Source organism: Sinohyriopsis cumingii, chromosome 17, assembly GCF_028554795.1.
Source record: "Sinohyriopsis cumingii isolate HCF-2022 chromosome 17, ASM2855479v2, whole genome shotgun sequence".
NCBI lineage: Eukaryota > Metazoa > Mollusca > Bivalvia > Unionida > Unionidae > Sinohyriopsis > Sinohyriopsis cumingii.
In genome coordinates, this window is record NC_142977.1 from 13196178 (window position 1) to 13213136 (window position 16959).

At 36.1% G+C, this 16959-nt stretch overlaps 1 protein-coding gene across 1 annotated transcript in view; it reads left to right on the plus strand.

Moving 5' to 3' along the window:
- Window positions 1–16959, plus strand: part of LOC149777774 (nucleoporin NUP188-like) — a 175908-nt gene that overhangs the window by 87454 nt on the left and 71495 nt on the right. The window contains exons 25-30 of the mRNA XM_089938808.1: window positions 1124–1244; window positions 4587–4659; window positions 5248–5367; window positions 10364–10697; window positions 12697–12819; window positions 16450–16515. Of these exons, the coding sequence (XP_089794934.1) occupies window positions 1124–1244; window positions 4587–4659; window positions 5248–5367; window positions 10364–10697; window positions 12697–12819; window positions 16450–16515 (837 nt within the window). The remainder of the gene's footprint in view (window positions 1–1123; window positions 1245–4586; window positions 4660–5247; window positions 5368–10363; window positions 10698–12696; window positions 12820–16449; window positions 16516–16959) is intronic.

Here is a 16959-nt window from a genome sequence, read left to right on the forward strand (position 1 = left end):
ATCATCAAAATTGGCTGGTAATATTGCTTGTCTGCTTTCACCAAAAGACATCTCATAATGGCTAGCAGGTTCTGAATAGAAATGGTGCCAGTCTGTTATCCAACATGGCCACCATGGCAACCATCTTATAAATCATTTAATTGCTACATCTTCAAAGCAGAAAGTTGTATAAACATGGTTTCACCAGAAGAGTTTTACAATATCTTGTTGGTCATGAATGTCTTCTTGGTCCTAAATGAAAATGGTGCCAATATGACATCAGTAGCAGCTAATTATAAACTCCTGTTATTAAAGAATATACGAGATGGTTTTAGCTATCATGATTTATAAGTTAGAAATGGTCTTATCTTGAATTCCATCTTTTTGGCCAATATAGCTTCAGTCCCTTCAGTTAATTTTCCCTGAGATGCACAAAGACGCACAAAGACTTAGAATATATGCTCCTGTCCTCAAGATGTTTGACTGTTTCAGTAATGAGTGAGATCTATGCATCTTTATGATTTGATCCTACACGTAAATGACTGCAGTTATTACCACTCTAGAATCCATATTTCTGATCTGATCTTGATTAAAGTTTAAATTTTGATTTATGTCATCAAGATCTTGCACTGTTTCAAAAAGTAAGCAGGGTCACCGCATATTAATGAGATGGTCTTGAATTTAATTGTCTGATCTAGTTAATACTCTTGCAAATATATTTTTGATCTGATGGGTTCAATATCATGAAGATCGAAATGACTTTAATTATGAAAAAGAGACTGCATATTGATTATGCCTTTATGTTAAACAGAATTTTTTTAGCAGAATATGGCAAAGTAGGTACAGTAAACATGGTATTATGTTTGGCAGATTGCTTACATAGGATGTATTCTTAGAATATCACAAAAGCCATCTTAGTGACATGGTTAGCTGTTAAATCACGTAAGTCAGATAAGCGGTATCAGACCCACTTGAGTCTCATGTATTAATATACCACGAATTATAAATACTTTTGCTGAGACTTAATAGTAAACTTAATGTAAAAATGAAAGATACATGCACTATAGTAAAATCTTTGGTTAATTTGATATATTACTGAATTGATTGAATCTGTTTCATTTAATTGTTTCTTTTCTTCTATTAGCCACTATTTAAGCACAAATTGGAGAATGAGCTGATGCCATCAGTCATGTACATTCTGAGAGAGATTTTTCCTGTACACCAGAAATGGAGATATTACGACACAGTCAGGAAAGAGAGGATAGGTAAGTTAATATTTGTGATGAAACAGGTTTGTAATTTTGTAATTTATGTGCCCCACAGCAAATGTGGTATGGGCTTATTGTGTTATCCTTGGATGTCCATCTGTCAGTCTGTTCAGTATTGTTTTGCTTCTAGGTCTATGTTTCAGTGTTCTTTTACATGTAAAGTAGGACCGCTCCGGTGGCCTAGTGGTTAGAGCATCCGCCTCGGATGCGGGAGGTCATGGGTTCAATCCCAGGCAGAGTCAAACCAAAGACTTACAAAAATGTTACTTACATCTGCCTCGCTTCGCACTCAGCATTAAGAGGTTAGTGTTAGGACTGGTCGGCCTGGTGTCAGGATAATGTGACTGGGTGGGACATCATGCTACATGTCGGCCCGGTGTCAGGATACATGTCTGCGTCATGATACCCCAGTGCTAGACATCACTATAAACTGTCACACTGCAGACATTGTAGCGATATGACTGAAAAATTGTTAAAACTACGTTAAAATTCAAAATCACTCACTCATGACATGAAGAGTGTCTTTTACAGTATAATGTGTCATGGTGATAATATTGTCATGGAGATAATATTGACAAGGCCTTCAATTAATCCACATGACGAAGATTAGGGTAATCAAAGTGGCTCCATAACTTGGGGTTGTTTATTCAGTTTCTAGTTTTTTTGAATAAATACTTAGTTTACATTCCAAAATCAATTTTGTTTTGTTGGTTTTAACTTTCTTGGTAACTGAATAATTTTTTTAGTTCCCAAAATTAGTAAAAATTATGAAAATACGGAGTCCGGTAAATTGGAATGTTGGACTAATTTGGATAATTACAGTACTTTCTTGAATTTGCATTTGTCAAAAAGAGTCGTGTGAAAACCTGATATGAGATCTGGTCAGTACACAGAATACCAGGTCAGTGTGATGTGGTGTTGAAAATGATATAATTTATAAGTCACTCAACATTTCCCAGTCATCCTTTCACATGAAAATGATTAGTAAATAATATGAAAAGAGATCATTTAGGTCATTGGTGGCAGTGAATTTGTTGCTTGGTTTGTTAGTGAATGGTACTGGGTAGCCAACAAATCATAATAGTATAGGGGCCCCGAGTTGCCGAGTGGTCTAAAGCGCTCTCTGTCACAGATCACTGCCATCTCATCTCTGTCTGCGTGGGTTTGAGTCTATGGCTCGGCCAATGTGGATATGTGAGAAAGCTTGTCGGTAGCTTCTAATGGGTCGGTGGTTCTTTCTGGGGTTTTCCCGGGTTCTTCCTCCACCATTAATATTGGCCGCCATGTATAGCCTATCTTGTGCTGAAAAATGGCGTTAAACTCTATAACAACAACAACAACATAATAGTATACAATAATGTCTTGTGTTATACTTTTGGCAAAGTTACTACATTTTAGCAGCATAAATTATATGGTTTGTTGTTTTGATTTAATTTCACTCTGATGGTAGTTTTAAACATCTTTAGTGACTGTGAGAAAAAGTTTATTGATTCATTGTCATGTAATGGTGAATAATTGATGTGTACAACCTGTACATCCAGCTCGATGCTTTCAGCTGATTCAAAATGATAGGGAAGGCTCAGAATGTCTGTGACCTCTTCTCCCAGTTTTTAAGCTTTTTTGTGCAATACATTGGACCATACTCCCTGATCCCAGGATCTGCAACATGGACTAGAAGACAAACACTAGGTGCATTACAGGCGTGTCTCATGATTGTCTTCAGTGGCCTTGAATTGCTTGCAGTTGTTGCATTTTGAAGACATTTCCTCCAAAATGATAGCTATAGAGAAAGACCTGAATGTGATGCACACAAATAAGTGATATCAGTGTAAAGAAAAGGCCCATAACATGAATAAATGAACCACAGTATCTACTATACAATTCAATAAATACACAGGTGAACATAGCTGACATGTTTAACTTGATGGTTGATGAACAGGTCCTCCAGCATCTGGCAAAAAATAGTAGTCAGTTCACCCAAGATGCATAAATACACAGTATTTCAGCGCTTAAACAAACAAGAGCACCAAAAATGTAGATGGCTGGCTGAAAACGGTGAGTAGGTAACAGGGAATTCAAGAGGCTTGGTGAACTTCTATTGCAGTCTAGAATGAAAGTTTAAACTAATAAATATCTAGTATACAGGTAAATACTAGGGGGTGGGTGGTGACGGGGCATAGATAGGGGAGGTCATCATAGTAAGAGTTACATCCCTTTGTGCTTTGGTCATGTACACAAAAAACCCACATACAGGACCATAGCTGTAAAGAAAATGTTTTTCTTTTTGGGATGCAGGTTGTTTTCTAATGTTAATGTGATCAAGTAATGCATTTGACAGAAAAATGCAAATATGATCAAGGTTTTATTAATATTATCTGTCATCAGAAGAAATGAAGGTAAATGTCCTTTATCAGGAAATTTGAGGCTTTGTTTATATGTAGGGTAATGGTTTAGAGACCTCCTGCTAGAGAATTTTAATGAATGGCCAAAGATTGAAGCAGGTGATCACTATTAACTGCTCACCGTGGTATGCTATTAAAAATTACCCTAATTTTTGCGTAGAATTACTTTTATTATTTCTTTTTCTCTTACCTTTACTTAAACCTTCACTTTTTCTCATCTGCCATAAATTGCCATCCCTTTGGATTACTGCTCCCATTGTTTAAAGTGACTAATTATTAGAGCTTGGTGCCCTAAAATTTGTAATGGCTACTAAAATATTTAATTAGGTTTCACTGACTTCTAAAATTTGTAATGGCTGCTAAAATATTTAATTAGGTTGCATTGTCTCCTAAAATTTGTAATAGCTACCAAAATATTTAATTACGTTGCATTGTGACTTCTCAGATTTGTAATGGCTATTAAAATATTTTATTAAATTGTATTGTGGCTTCTCAAATTAGTAATGGCTACTAAAATATTTAATTAGGTTTCACTGTGACTTCTAAAATTTGTAATGGCTGCTAAAATATTTAATTAGGTTGCATTGTGACTCCTAAAATTTGTAATATCTACTAAAATATTTAATTAGGTTGCATTGTGACTTCTAAAATTTGTAATGGCTATTAAAATATTTAATTAGGTGGCATTGTGGCTTCAGAAGTTTGAAATGGCTATTAAAATATTTTATTAGGTTGTATTGTGACTTCTAAAATTTGTAATGGCTACTAAAATATTTAATTAGGTGGCATTGTGGCTATTAAAGTTTGAAATGGCTCCTAAACGGTCATGTAGGTTGCACTTTGGCTTAAAGTTTGTAAGTGCTGCAAAATCTGTTATATGTGTGCTTTACTGAAGGTATCAGTGACATTCAAAGTCTACACTTGTCTATTTTCACAGGTCAGCTTTGTCTGGATATATTCCACAAAATATTGAATTTTGTGGGTGTGAAAGGGCGTTTCAAGTCAACAAGGTAAGTAGTGATATGCTCAGCCAAGGGTTAGCTAAAAGCACTTGTACTTTATTTTTTACTTTTCTTTTGTTCTTAATTAAATGATAGTCCAATTTTTATATTTCTTTAAAGCAGTTAGGATATATACTGATGTCAAATATAAAAGAAGAACATTTTTATTTTAACACAATGCACTCTATTTAATTTCGAAAATATCTTTTTTTGGAAAAACAAGTATCAGAAAGTAGGAATGAAAAAAATGAGAAAAAAATCACTTGGGAATAAATAATTAAGGTAATCAAAAGAATAGAAGAACATTTGGTCTCTTTTATGGTATTAAAACAAGAATAGGTGCTTGTTACCAATCGTAGGATTTTTCCACACCCTACGGTTTACGTAGTAATTGGCAGTAATTGATAGATAACAAATTCTAGCAATGTCAATAAAGTCAGCAATTTTGTGACATTAAATTTATCAGTGCACATATTATTGAACAGTTTTTTTTTTTAAATATAATATTTTTTTTCCTTCAAATTTAGTAGTTTGGACAGATTCATACATGTTTTGTGCTTGTAACAATTGAATGATTTTCAGTGTAATCATTTCCAGACCCCATTTGCAAGAGGTGGTTATGTACAGCCTTCTTTTCTCGGAAGCCGGTCGAACTTTGTTAGAGATAGCAGCAACAGGAATAGAAACAGTGGAGATACTGCTGGCCCAACAGAGCAGGTAACTTTTTATCTTTGTTAGTTTTTAATGGTCAAATTGCCTATCTACTTTTTTTCCTCACCTGCTTTAATGGTCAGATTGTCTATCTACTTATTTTCTCACCTGCTTTAATGGATACATTGCCGTCTTACTTGGACTGGGAACACATGTTGATTATGTGATAAAATCCTTGTGTACAGCAGTTGGATTTCCAATCTGGAATCACCAAATGCAGTCAGGGATTCTCCATTGATGGAGGTCAGTCATATTAAGAGGGCTTTAAGGACCAGTGGTTACCAAGACTGGGTGTTTGTGTTTCATACTGAAAAAAATGAGAAGTGAAAAACAAATAAAAAGGAGAAAGATGTGTAACTGTCCCTTTACCATATATTGGTGGATTCTCCCAAAGACTACAAGAAATATTTGAAATCATGGAGCTAGGATCAGCATGGACCCCATTTTTTAAACTAGAATATATAAGTAAGATTAGACCCATTTGCTGAACTTAAAGAAAATATTGACCAAAATTGGTAAATAAATAAAATTGATATATCACTCATTTTGGCATCAAAAATGGTAGATAGGTCCTGGAAATTTTAATCAACATTTTGAAATTTTAAACTTTTAATAAAAAGTCATATGTATTGTCACATGTTCTTTTCAAATGACCTTCTTCGTACACCGTAAATAATGATATTCAACAAAATTTTGATCAATGAAAATGTCACTTATGCCTGCTGGAGGCATTACCTTAAATAAAGGGGCCCCGAGTGGCCGAGTGGTCTAAAGCGCTGTCCGTTACGGATCACTACCATCTCACCTCTATCTGCGTGGGTTCGAGTCTCGGATTCAGCCAACGTGGGTATGTGAGAAAGCTTGCCAGTAGCTTCTCGTGGGTCGGTGGTTCTTTCCGGGGTTTTCCCGGGTTCTTCCTCCACCATTAATACTGGCCGCCATGTATAGCCTATCGTGTGCTGAAAAATGGCGTTAAACCCTACAACAACAACAACAACAACCTTAAATAAATATCAATTAAATACATTTTTATCAAGCAAAATTTGTGTTTTAGTTCGATCTTTTAGTTTGGATTAAGTGTAATAATCATTAATACAATGTGCACTCTTGTATCCAGATGTAAAATACGTCAATCGACCGTAACAGCTATGTCCCCGAGCACTTTGCTGAGAACTATGTTTTGATATCTGACTTTGAGAAATATTTATTGTATGATTACACTGAATTAAAACTGACCTTCTTTGTATTGTCACATTAATTGCATCTTTTGTATCAAATAAAGGACATGCTAAGATCTAGCGACTCCAGTCATAAATTGGTTGAACTCATTCCAGTTGATCAATTGAGCACAGTTATAAATATTACTGTGTACTTAATATAATTGATCTAACTACTCATTGATAAATGTGATAAAGGTAAGCAAGGCAACCAAGCAAAATGAAAGGGCTTTCTTTCACAGATAGAATCATTGTACAGATGCAAGTTTCAGACAATTCCTGAAATGGGAATTCGAGATATCCTGAAAGATGAGGACAAGTATCACTACTATTTGCAATGAAATTAATAATTGAACAATACAAAAATAATTGTCAATAGTTTTGGGAAAAAGGAATCTTGTTTAGTGGCATATCAGCAGTTAGTCTGGTCCACATTTAATAGACTCCCTGTTCTGTACTTCATAGCCATGTATGAAGCATGAAACCAGACTAATCAACAACAACAAAAAGCAGTGACATAATACACAAATGTTCTTGTGTACACATGAATGTTGTTTAAAACCGGTTGGAATAATATTAACAATTAGTTGGGCATCTTGAAAATAAATGTAATTTATGCAGAATAACAAACAGCTTCATCAGAAAAAGCATTTTATTGACAAGTATTTTCGACATGATAAAACATGTTACCAGCCATTAAACAATTTGTTTACACACCACCACTAATTAACCCACCCACCCCATCCCACGGTTTTCTCGATGTTCAGGAGGGATGGGATCACTTATTTCTTGGAGGTCGCTCGGTAACTCGTACCATTATAGTGCAGTCTATGTTTTTGGACCCCATTGTACATGATTTATCGAGGGAAAAGTGTACATGGACAGTGTACTGTATCACTATCATATAAGTAGGTAGATATGGTGAATGATACACAGTACTGGCAGTAAAGTGTTCATTAAAGTTTTAAATTTTGAAAAGGTTAAAAGTTAAATTGTACTGTAAAAACAATTGCATCAAAAAACTAATTAGAAAAGGGATCAACATTTCAGTATATCAATATCACTTTAATCTGATTTATGCATGGTAATTAATGTTGACAATGGCTACTGGAGGCCATTCGTTACATCATGTCATGTCTGTTTACAATGGCTATGGAGGCCATTCATTAAATCAAGTCATATCTGTTTACAATGGCTACTGGAGGCCATTCATTACATCAAGTCATAGCTGTTTACAGTGGCTACTGGAGGCCATTCATTAAATCAGGTCATAATCTGTTTACAGTGGCTACTGGAGGCCATTCATTACATCAGGTCATATCTGTTTACAATGGCTACTGGAGGCCATTCATTACATCAGGTCATATCTGTTTACAATGGCTACTGGAGGCCATTCATTAAATCAGGTCATATCTGTTTACAATGGCTACTGGAGGCCATGCATTACTTTAAGTCATATCTACAATGGCTACTGGAGGCCATTCGTTACATCAGGTCATGTCTGTTTACAATGGCTACTGGAGGCCATTCATTACATCAAGTTGTTTCTGTTTACAGTGGCTACTGGAGGGCATTCATTGCATTAGGTCATATCTGTTTACAGTGGCTACTGGAGGCCTTTTGTTACATCAGGTCATATCTGTTTACAATGGCTACTGGAGACCATTCGTTACATCAGGTCGTATCTGTTTACAATGGCTACTGGAGGCCTTTTGTTACATCAGGTCATATCTGTTTACAATGGCTACTGGAGGCCATTCGTTACATCAGTTTGTATCTGTTTACAGTGGCTACTGGAGGCCATTCGTTACATCAGGTCGTATCTGTTTACAATGGCTACTGGAGGCCATTCGTTACATCAGTTTGTATCTGTTTACAATGGCTACTGGAGGCCATTCGTTACATCAGGTCTTATCTGTTTACAATGGCTACTGGAGGCCATTCGTTACATCAGTTTGTATCTGTTTACAATGGCTACTGGAGGCCATTCGTTACATCAGGTCTTATCTGTTTACAATGGCTACTGGAGGCCATTCGTTACATCAGGTCTTATCTATTTACAATGGCTACTGGAGGCCATTCGTTACATCAGGTCGTATCTATTTACAATGGCTACTGGAGGCCATTCATTAAATCAGGTCATATCTGTTTACAATGGCTACTGGAGGCCATGCATTACTTTAAGTCATATCTACAATGGCTACTGGAGGCCATTCGTTACATCAGGTCATGTCTGTTTACAATGGCTACTGGAGGCCATTCATTACATCAAGTTGTTTCTGTTTACAGTGGCTACTGGAGGGCATTCATTGCATTAGGTCATATCTGTTTACAGTGGCTACTGGAGGCCTTTTGTTACATCAGGTCATATCTGTTTACAATGGCTACTGGAGGCCATTCGTTACATCAGGTCGTATCTGTTTACAATGGCTACTGGAGGCCATTCGTTACATCAGTTTGTATCTGTTTACAATGGCTACTGGAGGCCATTCGTTACATCAGGTCTTATCTGTTTACAATGGCTACTGGAGGCCATTCATTACATCAGGTTGTATCTGTTTACAATGGCTACTGGAGGCCATTCATTACATCAGGTTGTATCTGTTTACAATGGCTACTGGAGGCCATTCGTTACATCAGGTCGTATCTGTTTACAATGGCTACTGGAGGCCATTCGTTACATCAGGTCGTATCTGTTTACAATGGCTACTGGAGGCCATTCGTTACATCAGGTCGTATCTGTTTACAGTGGCTACTTGAGGCCATTCGTTACATCAAGTTGTATCTGTTTACAATGGCTACTGGAGGCCATTCATCACATCAGGTCATATATGTTTAATGGGTATTGGAAGCCATTCATTTCATCAAGTCATGTCTGTTTACAATGGCTATTGGAGGCCATTCATTCATCAAATCATGTCTGTCTACAATGGCTACTGGAGGCCATTCATTACATCAAGTCATGTCTGTTTACAATGGCTGCTGGAGGCCATTCATTACATCAAGTCATGTCTGTTTTTGCAATGGCTGCTGACCATTTATATCATGTTTTTTGCCACCCTTGTTTCTGCTCAACAACATTAAAGGTAGTGCAACCAAATTTGATATAAGATTGTACATTAAGAAGATATCACATTCAATAATTTACATTATTTCCAATGAAAGTTTTAATGGAGTTATGTTCCCTGTTACACAACTTTGCCCTTTAGTTGCTTTGTATTGATTGAGTTATTTTTATTGTATTGACTCATATCTAGTATTAAAACCTATTTCCCTGGTGACTCAGGGGGACCTGAAGGCACATATATTGTACTGACTCAAATCGAGTAGTAACACTCTTTCCCAGGTGACTCAGGGACCTGGATCCACATTTATTATATTGACTCAAATCTAGTATTAAAACTCTTTTTCCCAGTGATTCAGAGGGACCTGGAGCCACATGTATTGACTCAAATCTAGTATTAACTCTTTTTCCCAGTGATTCAGAGGGACCTGGAGCCACATTTATTATATTGACTCAACTCTAGTATTAAAACTGTTTTGCCCAGTGATTCAGAGGGACCTGGAGCCATGTTTTTTCAGGGCCTTCCATTAGATTTAAAACTGGAGGGTGAGTTGCCAAAGTAGGCGGTGGGTTTGGGGGACTTCTCCCAATGAGGATAAAGTTTTTTTTTAAGTAGCCTGGTGTAAAGTAACAGTAGCCAGGTAAATCACCTGACTCCCAGCTGATAAGGAATGCCCTGTTATTGTATTGACTCAAATCTAGTATTAAATTTTTTTTCCAGTGATTCAGAGGGACCTGGAGAAGATATGGTACAGCTTATACAAATTGCCTTCTCGGTTCTGAACCGCCTTTTAATCCTCCGACCTCAGGACCTGCCTTTGTCACCAGTTGAGAGTGCCCTCTCATCTCAGCCAGCAGGTTGGCAGAACCAGTACATTGTGGCCGTGATCGCAGAGTACATTTACCATCGAAACAATCCAAGGCTTCCAACACTATCCACCCTTTTCCTGAAACGAATCGCTTGTGTCCTTCCAAAAAAAATCCTGGCATGTTTTGGTGGACAGGCAGACTCAATACGGGACATCTACTTAATGAGGCTGCAGTCCGCAACTGAGGTTGGTGAACAATGACATCTGCCTATTCCTAGTCCTAAATTAGATATAAACTTTTCATTCTGCACCTTTTTCAGTTTGACTGCAGTAGTAATCATATATACAGATGCTGTTGAACATATATACAACTTTTACGTAATAAAATTAAATTTCAGAGTGCTATTTTTCTGTTGAATAAATATAATTTTTATGTTTTGAAACTAAATTTCATTTTGCTATTTCTGTTAAAAATACATTACCCAGTTGAACTGACATTGGGAGATTAACTCAACTACCTCACAAATTTAGGCCTTGCAAAAAGACAATTTTTCTATCCTATCTCTATGGGTCCAAAATGTAGTACCTAAGAGTGCTGTTATAATAACCTCTCCTTGTCACCACTGTCTATCTACTGAGCATTCTTTAGTTGAAGATTTTGCTGTGTTACTGTAAACATATCAATCCACTCATTGTCCCATTGTTTTTTTCTCCGGCCATGTCATTGAGATTGGTTGATATAGAGAGTTTCAGTGTTGTTACACTATGTTGTGGGGCCCCGAGTGGCCGAGTGGTCTAAAGCGCTTTCTGTTATGGATCACTGCCATCTCACCTCTGTGTGGGTTTGAGTCTCAGATTCTGCTATACGGATCACTGCCATCTCACCTCTGTGTGGGTTTGAGTCTCAGATTCTGCTAGTATGGTTATGTGAGAAAGCTTCCCAGTAGCTTCTCGTGGGTTGGTGGTTCTTTCCGGGTTTTCCAGGGTTCTTCCTCCACCATTAATACTGACCGCAGTATATAGCCTATCATGTGCTGAAAAATGGTGTTAAACCATACAACAACAACAACACTATGTAGTAATGTCATTTTATTTTGGGGAAATTTCTCCCTTTTTTTGTATCATTGTGGACATTGTGTTTGATGGATAAGTGACACAATTTGACTGTGTGGTGGTTTCACTTCCACACTGTTGTATGTTTCATATACATATTTTATAGGTGTTGTCTATTTGTGAGTTGCATATTATGATTTTCTTTGTTGTTTTGGGTGAACTTGTCTTCAAATTAGCATATGCGCAAGATTTGCTTTGCTTCTACAAAGTGTAATTCTTAAGAGCCAGTCAGTGGCTCTACCTTGTGGTCAAGAAAAACATGATTCAACATTCTTCAAAAACAACTAAGGGGCAAGGAAAAAGGACGGTGATCTTAGTCATCTGATGACGATATTAATTGAAATTAATTTTCATAGTGCTGAAACAAGTTGAATTTGAAGCTTTTGCATTAAATAAAACAATTTGAGACTATTGTTTAGTGAATATGAAATTTTAAGAACTAGTAAACCTATCCTATCCAATTAGTCAATGAGGTTTGCTGGTCCATCAGGCTTGTAAATATGAGGTTTGCTGGTCCGTCAATATGAGGTTTGCTGGTCCATCAGGCTGGTCAATATGAGGTTTGCTGGTCCGTCAATATGAGGTTTGCTGGTCCATCAGGCTTGTCAACATGAGGTTTGCTGTTCTGTCAATATGAGGTTTGCTGGTCCATCAGGCTTGTCAATATGAGGTTTGCTGGTCCGTCAATATGAGGTTTGCTGGTCCATCAATATGAGGTTTGCTGGTCTATCAGGCTTGTCAATATGAGGTTTGCTGGTCCGTCAATATGAGGTTTGCTGGTCCATCAATATGAGGTTTGCTGGTCCATCAGGCTTGTCAATATGAGGTTTGCAGGTCCATCAGGCTTGTCAATATGAGGTTTGCTGGTCCATCAGGCTTGTCAATATGCAGGTCCATCAGGCTTGTCAATATAAGGTTTGCTAGTCCATCAGGCTTGTCAATATGAGGTTTGCATGTCCATCAGGCTTGTCAATATGAGGTTTGCTGGTCAATAAAACTTAATATTCACCTCATCAAAGGACAGCAATTGTATTATATTTCAAGAAGCAGAAACTTTTTGAATTAATTTGTTTTGATTTTTTTTGCAATTTTAAAATGACATTCTTGAGAATTGAATGCATTTATTTCGCAGGATTTGCGCTTGAAGACTGCAATTTTAGAGTTCTTATCAGTTTGTGTTGATACCCAGCCAGGATTGATTGAAGTCTTCCTCAATATTCAGATGGAGCAGACCTTGGCAGACAAAGAAAAAAAGGTACTGTGAAACTGTTGGGTTTGCCATTATAACTTTTGTCTGGTATTTTCATGAGTTATACAGATTTGTAGAACTATTCTGCTTGTCAAATTCATTCCTTTCTCAATGTCTCCTTTATTTCAATTCACTGTGGATGTTTTCCTCAATTTACTTGTCACTCAATTTATCTTTTGTATTTTTGACCATTTTATATATATATATATATATATATATATATATATATATATATATATATATATATATATATATATATATATACTCGCATATAAACCTGTTCACATATAAGCTGTCCCCCAAAATGGAATAGGTATAGACACTAAACAGTGCATGACCCACAAATAAGCCGACCCACAACTCCGAGACATCACAAAATGCACGTGGTAAGTTCTAAATGCATTTATTTTGGCAAGTTTTAAATGCATTTATTTAGGCAAACTTATATTGACTAAAATTATATGTATACTTCTCTCGGGGTTGGCATGTATGATTATCAAAAAGAAATGGTATAAACTTGTTTAAAAAGTAATTTATTTCATTTTCTGTTTTCTTGTTGTTTCTAATTCAGATTTGTGTAAAACTTGATTGAACGATGACAAGAATTGAGCATTCACGGGTTGCTGTAACACTACCTCTCTCTTTTGACTCCATTATTATTTGTTTATGCGTTATTGCATTGGACATCTTATATCAGTGCACCAGTACTTACATTTTTGTTTTGCCTTGAAATTGTAAATACCTAACTCATTAAAATGTGATCCCAGTATGACAACACAATGAACAACAATACAGATTGATTCAACGCTTGCAATTAGGCTAGTGATCATAGTTACATAATCACGCCACCGCATGTACATTGTAGGTTTGAACATGCGCTGAATGAAGTACATCCCTTGGAGTCTGATCATGGGCACCACTGCACTAAACTTTAATGACATCTCCAAAATACAATAATGAAGTTTCAGAAGTAATGCTTCCAAAATTATGCTAATACCATAAAAACTGAGTTTACTTTAATATAAGCAACCTTGTACCATACCTGTCAACTCTCACGCTGGGAGGGGGAAAAAAATCCCAATTTTTGGTGTTGTACCACGCCTACCTCCCGATTTCATCATATCTCCCAATTTTTGCAGAGAGCTCACATTTATTACATTATGTCCACGATTTTCATTTCTCCTAAAAATGTGGTCCTTACATAAATAGTTGTATCATATGCAGTCAAAAGAAGCCATGTTCCGTTTTATCACCTGTGTTTATTGTTGTGACATATTAATTACTTTACTAGAAAGAATTTGCTTCTTCACTAAATAAAATGTTAAGTTTAAACATTATTCTAGTATATGATATTTTTAACCTCTAAAACTACAAAATTTAGAAAATAAACCAGAAGAAGAAAAAAAAACATAACAATAAAATTGTCAACAAATAATTTCAGTCCCAAGAATGATCACTATGAATGCTGTAGGTCCATTCCCAGCAAAGAAACTTACATGGGTGAACACCTGGCATTTAAAATTCGTATATACGAATGTTAATTACCATTATTAAATTAAAAGAAGGAATGAAAATTCATACCATGCAGCATATGTGTCCTCAAAAAGCTAATTCAGAATACATTTGTTTTATAGTAAACAATACTAAATGCCTTACGAGTTGACAATAAGGAAATAAGGTTGGATATACAGTGAGGGAAAAATAGTTGCCACATGTATGGTACCGTGAGGATGCCTATTTAGGCACCTTTAGTTCAACAGAATTTGGCATTCTTTATTTGCCAGTCAGTTGATGGTGCTTGCATAACACACAGCAGTTTAGAACATGGTTTCTCTGAAATATAATGGAGGGCCAGTTATTTTCACAAAACAGTTGCATTGATAAGGATTAACTTTGAGTTACTCATGCTGGTTTTCCTGCTTTTTATTTATGGCTAACCTTTAGCTGTTTTGCAGTTTGGCCACAGCTGACCAAAATATGAACATAGGGTACATCCTGTGGGAAAATTAGGTGCATCACATGGAGAAACGGCACATCCTTTGTGAATTTCATGCATGTTGGACCAGGAAGATCGGTCAATATTTAGCGAAAACAAGGCTTAAAAGATGCTATGAAAAACCTCCTGATTTTAGGTCTGAATCTCTCAATTTGTTTTCTCAGTCTGCCTACTTCGCTTTTGAAAAGTTGACAGGTATGCCTTACACCCCATTTTACAAAGCTACGGTAATTGTGCTAACATTACAGAATGAAAGGCAATAACACATCAATGTACTCTGTATATTTGTCAGTCCAAATTCCCTCTTAATCCAGGCCACTTTCAGGGTTTTAATTATTAACTACCATGTATTGCTATTGGAAAACAAAAGACAAATCCACCAGTTATCAACAAAGGAGATGCCGAAACATCAAGCTATACATTGTGTGGAAAGTTATGATGTTCAGACAAAACTAAAATAGATTGATGATGATCTTAGTTGATCTATAATCAGAATTTCAGCCTTTATTATTACCACTCTTTGTGAACATGTTACATTTATGCTGGTTATGTGCCTTGTACATTTAAACGTGTGAATCATTTCATAAATATTACCTCCATTTGAAGGATTGCATATATCATTCAGAAAGAGTAATTTGTGAGCACGTGATTCAATGTAAAATAAGGACTAGTTGAAATGTTATTTGGAAGAATGCAATTTGGTCAGAACAATGAATAAGCAAAATCTTCATCTGATACATTTGGGAATAAATAAGGATTTAAGTGACGCTATGCACGATTTACACTGTAAGCACTGTGCATTGTAGTTCAGCCTGGTCTACCAGGTAAACTCAACCAGCCCACGAATTATGAAGTTTGTATTTACCTTTATTTAATTTCATGTTGGAGGAATTAAAAAACACGCACATGCAAAATAATAACAAAATTAATCAAAGTACTAGTGCAGTAATAAAGTGTCGGGACACTGAAATTACATTTTTTACATGTGTATAAGTCTTAGAACATGGAACAAATTATTTTTTCATGTCCCAAGATTTACAGCCATTACTGTAGTCAACAAAAGACTTAAAAACTGTCAGTTTAGACACTGGCCCGTGGATAAGCCATCCCTGAACCCCTTCTTCCAGGCTTTTATTTTTTCCTAACTTATTCAGAACCAGGTTTGTCGTAAAAATGTATCTTTTCATACACGATGTATTTCTGGTATGTAATATATAGATTACACTTTTTATGCCCATATTACGCTCTCTTGCCACTGATAATAGCAATAATTAGGCATGCACCTTACTGGGGGTCCATAAATAACGGACACAGGCATCAAGAGTCTGGGCAAACTTTATAAGTTCGAGTGGGTATGGATTAGGGTTGTTTTCTTCTCATATGGGACACACCGAGGCAGCTGATCTGGTCTGGCCTGGGAAGGTATTAAACCTATGTCCTTCGAATTATGAGTCTGATGGTCTGCCAACTGAGCTACCATGGCCTATTGATATATAATCCTAAAAACACTGTAATAATTGCATAACTTTGACAAAATGCAAGTCATTATAGTGGAATACTTTTAATTAGGTGCATAGAACATGTGCTTATTGTTCCTTCTTTGCTCAGACATAGTATTGTTTTGTATATTTGAATTTCAGGATCTTGGCGTTGGAAAGACTAGCTGTTTACAGACCATCTTAGACTTAATAAATACCAAGAAACAGGTATGAAAATGAAATTTAACTCATCGACATTATTACTATTGAATTTAAAACGAAGCAGAAAAATTCCACACATTATGTCACTACAGTCAGTGACATATGTTATGTCACACTGTGGCATAACACCTGTTAAAATCATATACTAATTCATGTATGTGGCAGATATTTAAAAAATGAGAATCTGCAATTTATATTCCCTTGACATGAAATTTAATTTGAAAAAAAAACAAGTTGAAAAATGCACTGTGCTGTGCGCTCCTTATGATATTTATTATTTAGAATAATGATACAGCCCATGATTCATCAGTAATCTAGAATGATGATACAGTCCATGATTCAACTTAAGTCTAAAATATTGACACAGCCCATGATTTAATCTAAAATTGATTTTCCTTTCATACCAAAATCATAAGATAATTTTTTACAATAACTTCAGCAACAGCCCTG